This window comes from Nymphaea colorata, chromosome 2 (genome assembly GCF_008831285.2).
Source record: "Nymphaea colorata isolate Beijing-Zhang1983 chromosome 2, ASM883128v2, whole genome shotgun sequence".
In the NCBI taxonomy this organism is placed as follows: Eukaryota; Viridiplantae; Streptophyta; class Magnoliopsida; order Nymphaeales; family Nymphaeaceae; genus Nymphaea; species Nymphaea colorata.
The window spans coordinates 459,976-473,203 of record NC_045139.1 but is presented as its reverse complement, the minus strand read 5'-3'; the positions used below and the strand labels follow the sequence as shown (position 1 = coordinate 473,203).

The 13,228-nt window shown below is 38.0% G+C and overlaps 1 protein-coding gene across 3 annotated transcripts in view; it reads left to right on the top strand.

Moving 5' to 3' along the window:
- Positions 1-7,365, top strand: part of LOC116248033 (bifunctional nuclease 1-like) — an 8,224-nt gene extending 859 nt beyond the window's left edge. For 2 of the 3 annotated variants that reach the window (XM_031620598.2, XM_031620597.2), the window contains exons 2-11: positions 1,260-1,597; positions 2,702-2,872; positions 3,020-3,069; positions 3,189-3,245; positions 3,358-3,423; positions 3,521-3,595; positions 5,948-6,066; positions 6,251-6,342; positions 6,847-6,913; positions 7,202-7,365. In XM_031620598.2, coding sequence (XP_031476458.1) covers positions 1,297-1,597; positions 2,702-2,872; positions 3,020-3,069; positions 3,189-3,245; positions 3,358-3,423; positions 3,521-3,595; positions 5,948-6,066; positions 6,251-6,342; positions 6,847-6,905 — 990 coding nt within the window. In that variant the 5' untranslated portion in view covers positions 1,260-1,296 and the 3' untranslated portion in view covers positions 6,906-6,913; positions 7,202-7,365. Of the gene's footprint in view, positions 1-1,259; positions 1,598-2,701; positions 2,873-3,019; positions 3,070-3,188; positions 3,246-3,357; positions 3,424-3,520; positions 3,596-5,947; positions 6,067-6,250; positions 6,343-6,846; positions 6,914-7,135 lie in introns of all 3 variants that reach the window. The other variant, XM_031620599.2, reaches the window with a different exon arrangement.
- The last annotated feature ends 5,863 nt before the right edge of the window (positions 7,366-13,228 follow it).

Below are 13,228 nucleotides of genomic sequence, written 5' to 3'. Positions count from 1 at the left end.
TTCTTCATTGATGATATTTCCTGAAAATGGAAAAATTCTACGTCGTCTGTGCTAAATTAGACTTTATTTTTCATTAGGGAACCTTGTATAGGATTGTGGAGTCCATCAATTGTTGTTTCATTTCAAATTATTCTCTTTGATTTTTGCTTTATAATATGTGGAAAATTGTGGCACTGGCTTGTAAGTGCGTTCCGCTTTTGCTTCTCAGTTCTATCTTCTAATACATCAGGGTGAGTAAGATGTTGAAGTCTTTCCCCCCTCTTTTTTAGAAGAAAAGTTGAGTCTCGTTGAAGTTTATTTCATTACGAACCCTATGGCGCTCTGGGGCATTTTTTATTATTCAAGATGGTTACGGAGTTTTGCCTGTTCCGCTTCTCTTTGTGAGTTTTCAGTGAAGAATCGAATTTGTGCTTGATCGAATCTGTTTCAGTTATCTGGTACACATTCTGTCTCCTGTAGAATGAAGTGGCATCTGATTGAATTCCCTATAGACTTTATCTCCTTTTCGCCTAAAAGTCTACAATTTTTTGGCTAACAGAGTCAAATGGATCATATCTTATAGGATTTATTCCACCTGCTTATAATTACATCAATTTTTTTCATTTTTAAGCTCCTGCTTGTTCTTTTTACTTTATGACGGACAAAGCAGGCACCCTCCCTCCCTCCTGGTAGTTGTCCCTGTTTGTGTCACCTGGCTAGTGCAAAAATATTTCATTGCAGTAGTTGAAAGGGAAACCGCTTTAGTTGTTATGTCTTGTATACCACGTTGCTTAATGCCCCTATAGAAAAAATTGTGTCTTGACTTATCTGCTCAAGGCCCGTGGTTCAAATGCTTACTGGCATTTTACTCTGGAGTCTTATCTGATTTGGAAAAGATCATTTATCCTTTCTAAATAATACCTTATATTTGCCAAGTAAGAGCACCATTGTGAAGAGCCACAGCTATTTTTTGTTTCCATTTTTTCCCCTTTCCATGACCGGTGGAGAAATAATCGGATTATGTACTTCAAGTGCTTTTCTAGTCAAGCCCATGAGTTTATTATTCTTGGAACCATCACAATTATGCCTGAAGACTATTCAAAGTATTATTTGTGCGCTTCTTGTGATTTCTGGGATGCTGCATGGTGGCCGACCTAGTCTTTGTTTGGTTTACGTCTTTGATTCTCTCTCTCTCTCTCTCTCTCTCTCTTCCTGTTTACTATGCTAGCTTTGGAATTCTAAAGTATTTCATTATTTTCTTACCGTTGGCTGTTGGTCAGGTGTGGTGAAGGTAACGCTGCAAGCAGACTTTTGAACATGGGAACCTTGCAAGGACCTGTTATTTATCATGCTGTCCATGCAAAACAGGAGCGGGGCACTATGTGCTTAGTAAGAAAATCTCTTCTAAAGACGAATGTGATGAGAAGTGGGAGCTCCCGCTCCATGGGCAGCTGTAGAGGTTATATAAAAGTTGGGGATCTGCTGAGACCAGCAGTTGTAGGAAAACACCGGACAATTAAGTGCAGTTTCAGTTCATCATCAGATGGTAGTGGGAGTATGGCAGAAAACTTCAATGAGAATGATGAGGAATATGTTAACTCCAGCGTTGTTGAAGCTGGTAAGTTATTATCTTTGACAAACTAGTATTACTGGAGTTACCTTGCACTCTCGTGTAGCTGAAAAATTTACTCAATTGAGAAATTCTTGCTCACCATTTCCCTAATCACTCCAAATATGACATTTCCATGACTTAACCACTTAAACTCTTGTTTTATTGCATATCTCACCTGAGTTTTTTTTTTTCTGATGGTTGGTTAATTGGTCCCTTTTAATGGCTATTTCATACATCATTTACATCACTGTCACTCTGCCTATGTGAAGCTAAATCAGGAGAGGACATGGGACACACAACCTGGGGGTTTGTCCTTATAAATGCCATGATATTGGTCTCTTCGGGGGTTTGAACCGTGGCATTTCTCAATAAATTTTGGAAGCCCAAACAATGGTGTCATTGTAATTTTTATTATGAAAGTGCTTGGTAAATTTTTCAAATAAAAATTTTTTATTATAATTTATTCAATATCTTACGGCTACCTTATTTTTCCTTTTTTGCATCACTAAAAGTCTAAAACAACAGGAGTAACAACAATAAAATCATGTCTTTATTTTTATTTCTTTGCTTAAGTGATTAGCAGATCTGAGTAGAGGACAAATGCTGTTTTATTGCCAATTGTTTGTCTATTTATAGCCGAAGAGCATCATTCTTTATGCTTTAGGTTTCATTACCTGTTCAAGGATGTAAACAAAGAGCTTTGTTTCAATGTCCCTTTTTACTGTCCGTTGTGAGTTTCTTGTCATACTTGACTGATATCATCTCTATTTATGTATTTTAATTTTTTGCTACTTAACCATCTTCTTGTTCCAGGCACATATGAAACTATTCAGTACTAGACGTATTTTATTTCTGTAGTTCGTCACTTAATTCATGCTACATAGCATCAGAGCGCTGGTGACTTTCTATTTCTGTGATTCATCATCTAATTATGCTGTATAGCATCAGATGAGAGGTGTCAGTTGGAAACATGTGATAATTGATAATTTGCTTTTTTTTATTTATTTGGCTTCATTGTAAGTTTGTTACAATGTGCCTGGATTTTCTTTCCTATTACAACCGACATGACTCCATGGACTTATTAGTTTCTCATGATTATTGGTTTTACAGTTGAAGTAAGAAGTGGGGCAGAGGGTTTTCTAATTAAAATGCGAGATGGTCGGTACGTTAGGTGTGAGCATAACAACCCCCATGGTGGACCTTTGCCAGATTATGCTCCACATCCTGCAATTGTGCTCAGGATGGAGGATGGAAGTGGTCTTCTTCTTCCAATCATTGTCAGTACGTATTTGTTTCCTTGGGAATAACAAGTTGTTAACTCGATATGCTAAAATTATGCAGATAAGAATAAGCTGATGAACAGTGTGTTTTAATTGGACTTATGCTAAGAACCTTGATTTTATGTTGAACATTTTTTTTTAATTGCAGTGGAGATGCCAAGTGTGCTGTTGATGGCTGCAGTTCGAAATGTTCAAATTGTCTGTTACCTGTTCCTCTACAACCTGCTTTTTTGTTTCTTTGAAATATTGTTTTTAGATTACAATTCAACTATATCTCTTATGAATAGTCCATAATTGTGCTAAATTTCTTTCCTCAGGCACGGCCAACCCTTTATCAAATACTAAAGGAAATGATTTCAAAAATGGGTTATGAGGTAATATTTCCTGCTTGGTTAAGAAACCAAGGTGAAGTAGGTTATTTCTTTTTTGTAACCGGTTCTTTTTAGTGGAGATACTGGATGCACTAAAGATGGTTCTTATTTGCAGGTAAAATTAGTGCGAGTTACAAAGAGAGTGCATGAGGCTTATTTTGCTCAGTTGTATCTTGAGAAGGTAAATACACTGCATTGCTTAATCACTTTTGTGCATAGTCAGTCAGCAAATAAGCAGCAGGATTTTAAAACCTATATTTGTTTGATATAATTTACAGGTTGGTGATATTACAGAAAGGTTCTGCTTTGATCTCCGTCCATCAGATGCCATTAATATTGCAGTGAGATGTCAGGTACCCGAATAGTTAATTAGATGTATAAACATGAACGTATCTCCATATTTATGCTGTCTAGAAACATGAAATATTTATTCTATAAATATCTCAGTGTTAAGTTGCTAACTAGCTGCCATCCTGGTATGACTGTTGAGGTTGATCCAATAATTGATCCTATTGTTCCAGAAGTATGAACTTTAACATATCTCCATATTGCTGTCTACAAACATGAAACAGTAATCTTGTAATATATCAGTGTTAACCAGCTGGTATCCTGGTATGACTCTTAAGGTTGATTCTATGATTGATCTTGTTGTTGACTTGTCAGTTGTCATTGTCACATCTTAGAATTTGTTATATTTTGCTAGTTGCTTCTCTTTTAGTTTGGTCTGAGCAACTTTGTGGTGATGGGCGATGACAGATAAGCTGAGCCTCTTTGAGAATCTATTCAAATGTTCTTTTTATTTCATTTATTACATAACCTGTACTGAGAGTCTTTTTTGCTCTCATTGGCATAAAACCTCGAGGCTAGTACTTCAGCCCATGGCATGGCCTCTGTATGCTTCAGCTTGCACAAATAATTGAAGCTGGAACCTCACTGGCCGTCAAACAGCTAAGGCCCACTCCACTCCACCTATGCCAACCCCTTGGTCTTACGCTCGAATGCCAGAGTCTAGGCAACTTGGCTTGGCTGGTTTTCCCCCTATTCATGTTCATTTACAATATTTGTTAGGTTTTGGGGCTGTTCAGGAAATATCTTCTAAGCTCCAGAGGTAGTTGTTGGTTTGTGGGGACCAAGTAAATATGTAGGTAGTAGGTACACATTAATGCAGTGTTGTAGATACGATTGTGTATCATAAGATACATTTATTAATATAATTATGAATAAGAATAATTATACATTTCTGAAACTAGCTTTAGGATGTAAGTATACCCTATATGGTGCAACTTACAGTCTTACAGTGCGCACGCACCCCCCCCCCCCCACCCTCTCCAAAAAAAAAAAAAGAGAACACCCTACTGTATGTTACAATATGGTGCAAGGTCATCTTTCATTACACCACTTAAACATAAAAGACAAAGAAAATGCGTCGTTTCAAATTAAAGTGATATGAACTTCTTAGGGCTAAATATTAAGTTCACTGTAAAAGCCTAAAAGGCATTGTTGCTCCTTTTTTAAAGAAAAGAAAACTTTAATGCTGATTTCATGAAACAAAAATTGGAGCTTTCATGTTCTTTGTTGTAATAGCTATGTCTATTGACCCAAAAAAAGTTCAAATTTTTATTGCCATTAAGTTGTTTCAGTACTCCCGCGAGTAAGTCAATAGTGTCATACACAAATGAAAACTTATTTGTGTTGACACCCATTTAAGTATTGAGAGTAATGATTTAAGCGGTCAACTTTGTTTGCATCTACAAAAGCCTGCACATTATAGGGTATAAAGAAAAATTTTGCCACTTTTTTCTTCATTTTATTTTTTGCTTTACAAATTTACGATTTTTGTGTTAGGTAATTTTAAGTCACATTACATATTTAGAATTTGGACCCAGTCGATATGGGTCATTTTACAGTGAGTATGTTTCTTTTAAAACTTAACTGGAATGGCATCAAATATATTTAGATCCATATCCAATCTCATGAATTAATATCCTGTCCTGGCTTTCCAAGTCTGCATTATGTTCATGTTGGAGTCCTTATTTTACTGCAGTCATGAATGGTAATGTTACGATGGTATCTGCCTGGAGGGTTTGCTTTCTAGAATTCATATTAGTTTACATTTTTCTTTAGGTCTTTTAGAAAGCACCAACGAAGCTGTGCAAAAGAAATGCTGTCTGTTGTGGTTAGAACTTCGTGAAACATCTGGCAAATATTACATTACCTAATTCAATGTTGATTTTCTGAGGCCGTCCATCTTGACAAGAGTAGGTTTATAGGAAAGTGGAACTTGTGAAAAGATTATTACTTTATCTGGTGTTGATTTTCTCAGCTTTATCCATCTTGCTCTAGTAGATATCATAGGAAATACAGCGTATATGGGAAATGAGAAAAATCGATACCTCAAATTAAAGCTTACTACAGGAAATTTTTGGAGTTGGGGGTTTTATAGGAACAGTGCTATTATCAGATTGTGCTTAAGATGTAACCTGCACCAACTCAACTGTCTAGTTATCATTTTATTTTTGAATTTGTTACAACAGAAGAAACTGCATGAGCTCATTTTGCTGGCCTTGTTTGGGAATTCCCGAATGCATTCTAACTTTAGTATATTCCACATGCCACTGTGGTTGCCATTGGGAACGGGTTGGCTGGATGAATTGAGTTTGGAGGTCTATGTCCTATTTTATTTATCTTGTTTAATGCAAATGCAGGTGCCTATACAAGTAAACAAACAATTGGCATATAGTGACGGGATGCGAATAGTTGAGCCAAAGAAAGTTGCTATTGACACCCCTCTTTCCGATGGTCTGCTGTTCACGGAACTTGATAGGTGACATTAAAAGCTTCTCAAATATTAAAAAGGAAAAAGACATATATGGGCATGCTTATTGTCAATATAAGAACATTTGTAGTCATGCTTAAATCTTTTTGGTTGTTGTTGTTCTGCTTTTCTGAATCTCTGATGCTCAATTCACAACTAAAATTGGAAACTAACATGGTTAAGAATCTTTCAGGCCGGATGGTCAGCCTTGTATTGAAAGCACAGAATTTGAGTTGGTCCGTAATATGATAATTGCCGCTGGTGAAGAGCGTTATGGAGATGCAGGTATTGCTTTCTTATATTCCAAATTATTCTCCATTGTTAACAGATGATTTCCTAGTCTTACACACACACACACACACAAGAGAGAGAGAGAGAGACAGAGAGACAGAGAGAGCGTGATAGGTTGAGATTTTTTCAGGATTTTGGCAAATTGTAGGTCGATCTTGGCAAGATTCTTTCAGATTTTGTCGTTCTCTGACTGTACCCGTATTCTGTTGGCCGTCAGGTCAAATCGGGTCCATGTCGAGTGAAAGCACCAAGCACCAGTTGCATTGGAATTTATCCTAGCATGTTTTAGGAAGCGTCAACTTGTGCTGGGGACTGGGAAGATAAGCAGTGGGCATGTAGTGGACTAGCTTGATCTACCTAGTGGGTCGTGACATGTATATAGCTCCGCATCTCTTCTCTGCTGTTAATCACACAGTGTCAATGGCCGTGTGGAACTAGTCGGTTTTCGTCGACATTTCTTCTGTAATGACCTGTTCGTTTCCTGTCGTGTTATTTTAGCTCAATGGAGAGACAAGCTCACCCAGCTGCGGTCCAAGAGGAGGAATCGGGCGTCGTAGGCTAACTGGTATGACTTTCTCGTCGTCTTCAAAACACAACGTTCAGTTACTTTTTTCCCTCGAGTAGGTTGGAAAAGGAGGAAGGGCCGAGGAAGCCGCCATCTAAGCATCTACCATCCCCGTGATTTCCCAGTTCTACAACCGCCCAAAAATTTTGAATTTGTTGCCTGTGTGTCTGCATTTGAGCTTGTTAACGACTTCCAACCACACATCCTTTTCACACTGTCCAGGCATTCTGCAATTTATGACGCTTCACGACTGACGTCCTTTCTGACGCCATCCGCTGTATGCTGCAGGGTCATGGATGCCCACACTGTACATAACGAGGCGGTCCCATGCAGACAGTTTCAGCCTTCTTCTTCCTTTTCATGTATATCTCTCCCTACTATAAACGTTGTGTATAGTGGTGTAAATGCACAGTAACTCTTTTACCAAGTTGGTGATGTGCACGTATTCTGCATCTCTTGCTGCCATCTTCCAAGAATCCCCCCCCCCCCCCTCCGGTATGTTCCTTTTCGAACAACAAGTTTTAATTACTGAGTGATTGAGGGGACACTGGGTCGGGAAAAGGAGGAGAAAAAGATGGGAAAAGAAATCCTCTGGCGCCATTGTAGAATATGCGGGTACTGTGCGTGAGGGTAAAGAAAACGACGGGTCTGCTGCCATCTTTCTTGTTCACTGCGTGAATCCGCTGGGGAAAGGTTTGGTGGGAAATCTTGGGTTTGTCGGTCCCCATGTTTTTTACTGATTGGCTAAAAGGCGTGCTGAGCTTTAATAATGGAAGGGTCTCGTGTTCTCTGCTCTACCGATGTCTACGCGGTATCCTATGTTGTTCTTTTCCCGCTTTTTGTGTCTAGGGACCATGTGCGTCCTTCCGCGATGTGCGAGGCAATGGCGATCGGCCACTCGCTGGTGGTAGGCATGGATGAACTGGGCCTGGGGTCCTCTGGGGACAAAAGATTTAAATTTGCGCGTCGAACATTTTCATAAAATGTCTAAACATTTTCTAATTTTTTGTTTGTTTTTTCTCTCACACTTGTTAGACAAAATGTATTTCTTGAAATTGATTTGGTCGAGAGATTTCGCTCTATGCAGTTGATTCACTGAATTGTTTGTTTTTCCGATTTGAATCATAAGCCTATTTTCACAATGTCGGCAACTTGTAAGATCTCATCTTTCTCAAATATCTGTCCGCTCTAGAACTGAATTGGTAGTCCGTTAATTGTTAGAAAATAGTTCTTGAAGGCATTTAAATCCATAGATTGTTTAGTGAAGGCTTGTTTTGGTCGATCGGGTAACTTTTTTTCTTTTATAAGCTAATTTTATTTGTCATAGCATGAGTCGCTTTTATACTGTTTATCGAGTAAAAATATGTGGTAGTGATCAGATCCCTCAGATTCGTCATTCAAGATAGCCGACTTGTATAAAGTCACAACCACCATTGCACGATAGAGAGCGGGCAATTAATGTTGGATTAGACATCAGATCTCGCATGGGTAAGCGTCCTTACGAAGCTTCTCTGCTGCCCTCAAGGTTTACGTTTCTCTTCGACTAACTTGGATAAAGAAAGTCAGGAATGGTAGCTTGTGAAAAAATTAAGTCAGAATCTCTCTCTCATATACGTAAGGATTTTGAAATTTTGGCATTCGTCGTGATCAGATGAACGTAAATGAGTTGTAGGCTGCTCGTACTTGTCTTCTTACTGAGGCAATGGAGAAGCCACGCTTTTGCTGTTTCATGGGTATCTATGTCTAAATAAGGGGCCACAGTAGAGCTACGTTTTGTATAACTAAAATTGCAAAACATAGTCGTGTCTTAACTAGAATTTCATGTCAAATACATTTCAACTGCCACAATTTGTCTTGGGGAAAATGAAGAGAAGAAAAAAGCACCAACTGAAATCTTTTACTCTGCGCACTCTGCATATAGCATGTCCAAACTGCAGAAACGAAGTTCATAAGTAGGTTGTGTGGATAAATTATCGTATATAAATTGCCACCGTGTTTGAAGCAAGACGTGAGTAAACTGAGATCTGAAATCCGGAATTTTCCAACAGAGTTTTGCTTGTATTGTGGTGTTTCAGTTGTCATGCAAGCAGCGGGAATTCAAAACCTACAAAAGTCGCTCGAGTCAAAGCAAGCATAGGCCGCCTTAGGAGCAGACTATTAGCCTCAAGTTCTTCTGCCGCAAAATCATGCAATTGAAGTCGTACCGCTAGGTGTGAATGGGCGAAAAACAGCGTGTAATCAAACAAACCTCTTAAAGTCAATGGAAATGAAGATCCTCAAAATGAAAAGGTGGCCTCAAAACTAAGGGGCAGGTTCTTAGTTGTGCCAATATTAATTGGTTTAAATGTGTACGCACCTTGATTTCTTGAGCATATTGAAAGAACTGAGTTACTATGAAATTTCATTGCCAACAGTTTTGTTTTATTTGGCCACTATATCTGGACTAAGACACCAACTAGTTTTTGGTGAGTAAGAACAGTATTTCATTATATCATCTAAAAGAAAGTCAAACCAACCATTTATTCTCTTAGCTTATAGTGCCTACTTTCGAGGTGCCACCTTCTCATGCTTCAACTTGCATGTCGGTGACTCGCCTTTTGTAACACAAAGAGTTAACGTCCCGAAATTTAAACCACAGACTGCCTACCTACCAGCCCCTGCTCCATCTGTTCTCTGGAAACAATGACACTTCAACATACATTAGACATTTATTTAAGCGCTTAAACCACCGAGACATTGCAAACCTTATCTTATCTGGGTACCCAGGTTAAACTCTGCCTTGGATCATATCTGGCTTTTCTGATGGGTGATGATATTGGTGCATAAAGTTAAGCATTTAAAACATGCACTAGAAGATTTCAAAGCTCAAATTACCCAGTATAATTTCTGCCTCGTATCATATTGGTGGCTTGCCTGATGGGTGACCTTGGTACACAAAGTCAAGCACTTAAACCACTAAAATATTTCAAACCCCAGCACAAATTCGAACTTCAACCACTAAAATATTTCAAACCCCAGAACAAATTCTTCCTTAGATGATATTTGTGGCTTGTCTAACGGGTGTTCTGTAAAGAATAGGACACTGACTAAGATCTACTGTATTAAGGGGAGGCCATCAAATGATCTCCAATTCTATATAGTACATGCTTCCTCATCATAAAAAAAAAAAAAAAAAGGAAGGGTAACGTTATTTAATCGCAATTATGGTACTCTTTCTCTCTCTCTCTCTCTCTGCAATCACCTTTATCTTTAAAGCAAGCCAAACAAAGTCAACCATCATTCTGAAAGAGCCATGTCAAGATCTTCACTGCACACTTCCCCTCTCCGGCCTTTCTGCAGGTGGCGCTCTTTTCGCTATTAATGAATTCTCTTCGGCAACTTTGGGAACTTTTATGATTTACTGTTAAGTTACTGTTAGCTTTTCCCCGGCGAGAAAGCAGAGATGAATTTGGATGTCTGGCTCCGGCAGTGTCTGCCAAGTCTGCAACCACCGGCATGTTCTCCTGTACACCTCCTGACTCCCATCCGTCACCGAATTAATTACTCAACTGTGCTCCCTGAGTTGGTACCGGGAGTTGCAGCATAAATGCCTTTGTTATACTGCGGCATGTGGCGAGGAGCCAAGCTTTAATGCCCATCATTTTCTTGAACAGAGAACGGTCTGTCTTTTGAGCGTTGACCAATTAGCTGCAAATTGGTTGATTCCAGAGCAGGAGGTGCCACCTTTCAATATATAAAAAAGTAGTAAACAGTAGTCTTGGTGGCAGTTATAAAAAGACCCATCATTCTTTCTTGATAAAAAATTGTCAGGCAAACAGAATAGTCGCATTCTTGGTACCAAATCCTTTTGACCAGTTGTATTTTTGAGTCTTTTTAAGCCTTTCTGAACTTTGAAAGTTTCCTTTTCCTTTTTCTGTTTTTTCTATTGCTTCGTTTATCGAATTCAATGGCGCAGAACCCCAAGCCTTCTTTCTACCAAGATTTGTGCTTAAGAAACATGAACTTAAGAACTTCCAATATCCAAGAGAAAGTTGATGGATGGCACCGTACTGGATGGCAACTTGGTTTGCATTAAAAAGACAAAAATATCTCTTTAACCATAAGTTTTAAGGCGACATCTATGCCTTTATGTTGGAGTTTTTTTATCTTTTTAATTTGAGTTAGCAGAAAGAGCCTTTAACATAAAATCTCAAGATCATACCCTCATGTTTTAAGGTTCCAACTTGTTTTGGGGCTTCGGTAGACTTATGGTATACCTTTCACCTTGAATGTTGCGCTAAGCTCTTATGTTGGTGCTTGCACTGCATGTCGACTAGTAATACAATTTCCTCCTCCATTGTCTCTTGAGCCAGTTACCATCGTCTATCAGCTATTAACCCAAGCTGTTATGCCAACACCTCTCGCGCCAACTTCATGATTTTGATTAGTCATCCTAATAATGAAGGTTAACACAGCTGTTGATCAATGTCAAGGGATTTGAACTCTTGACCTTTTTCAACCAGATGACCTCGAATCTGTGTGTGCCATGTGTTACAGAAATAAAGAGAAGTTGGATTTCTGGTCATTAATCAGGAACGCCTTCCCTTTGCTGAACATAGATGAACGAAGATGGCATTCTTATTGTCTTCTAGCTGTGGCATGGACCTAATTTGGGAGAACCCAACTGCGGCAGATTGCTGGGTTAAGTCAAGTAGGTACAGCCAGTAAGGTTGGTGGCTTTTTTATGAGCTAACAAACTTAGGTAGAAATGCATAAGAAGTAGGTAGAAATCCAAATTTTGTTTTTTTTCTTCTTCCCAATTTTTTATTTGGTTGATGAAAATTTTGACAAGCCAAATAAGAATTCTTCCCAAAAAGTCCACATCGGGAAGATACCCTCATTGAAGAAGAAAATGGCAAAATATATATATATATATATATATATATATATATATATATATATATATATATATATATATATATGTCATAAGATGACAAGAAAAATGCTGGAAATTGCAGTAGGCTCTGAGCTTACAGATGCTGACAAAGGGACTATTTGAGATAGGAGCGCCATGAGGATCACACATTATCAATGGGGACATTGGGAATGTACCCAACTCCCGTTTTCTTTTTTCTTTTTCTTTTTTGAACTTTTACTAGGTCGGATCAGAGAATCGGTTTGTTTATATTTTTGCTGCTGTACCCAAAATCATAGAATTTTAGAATCAAAAGGCTATTTTTTTTAAGAATTTGAAATTATTAAACAAACATGGTATTCTGTTTTCGAAATTAAGATACTGGAACCTGAAGTTTTGATTCTATTCCAGTTTGAGAAGAAATTATAGTCCTAGAATTTTCATTCTTAAATCAAAAACCACTAAACACCGCCTCAAGGTTGAAGGATTCAGATTCAACTTTTATTCGTCCTAAGGTTGAAAGAGTCAGATTCAACTTTTATTAGTGATGTGATAGAGCTCTAGGTCGCTGAAATCATTTAATAATGGTAAATACATTATTCGATATAGTGACATGATAATATATTATAGCAAGACGACACTCGCATATAATAGATAACTAACATAGGTATAAAATAATTAATACATGGGGCTCCATATGGATTATATTATGGCGAAAAATGCATCTAATGTAAAGTAGGCGACTCATCTCACACGAGCTCATAGATTATGAAACAAGGGCTCCATGCATTTGGTAGCAGCAGGTCAAGGTGGCCTCATGAAAGTCATTCGGTTGAGCTATGGGCTACAAACTAGTTCATGTATGTTCACTGCCCAAATGATAGAAGCTTTAATAGGAAGTTTTCTTTTGTGTTTTAACTGAAGTAAATTAGAACTAAAGCCAAAGCCAAGTAGCACAATATCTCAGCAACCCAAAATCTCTCTCTCTCTATATATATATATATCTCTATATATATATATATAGAATGAAAAAGAAGGAAGAGCCGATAAAATAAAAATATATAATAAAATTTGGGGACAAGAAGTCTCTTACTATAAAAACAAACTGCAAAAACAAAATAGAAGAACAAAATATACCAATTAGCAGTACAATAAAACATAATAAATAAGAGTGATGAATATAGAGTAGACAGATGGAACAATAGAATCACCGAGTAGTAGATGAAAAACCCGTAGGCGAATAGCAAAGTGAACATCCTCTACACAAGACGCGCTACAAATTCTTTCAAAACGTCTGGAATGGATGGTTTAGAGAGAGAAAAAAGAGGTGTAAACAGCTTGTAACACTAGATGGCTCATTAACCTAGAATTTGACGTGTATTTAAATGAAAATTATCAAGGAATTGTTAACGTTACGCAAA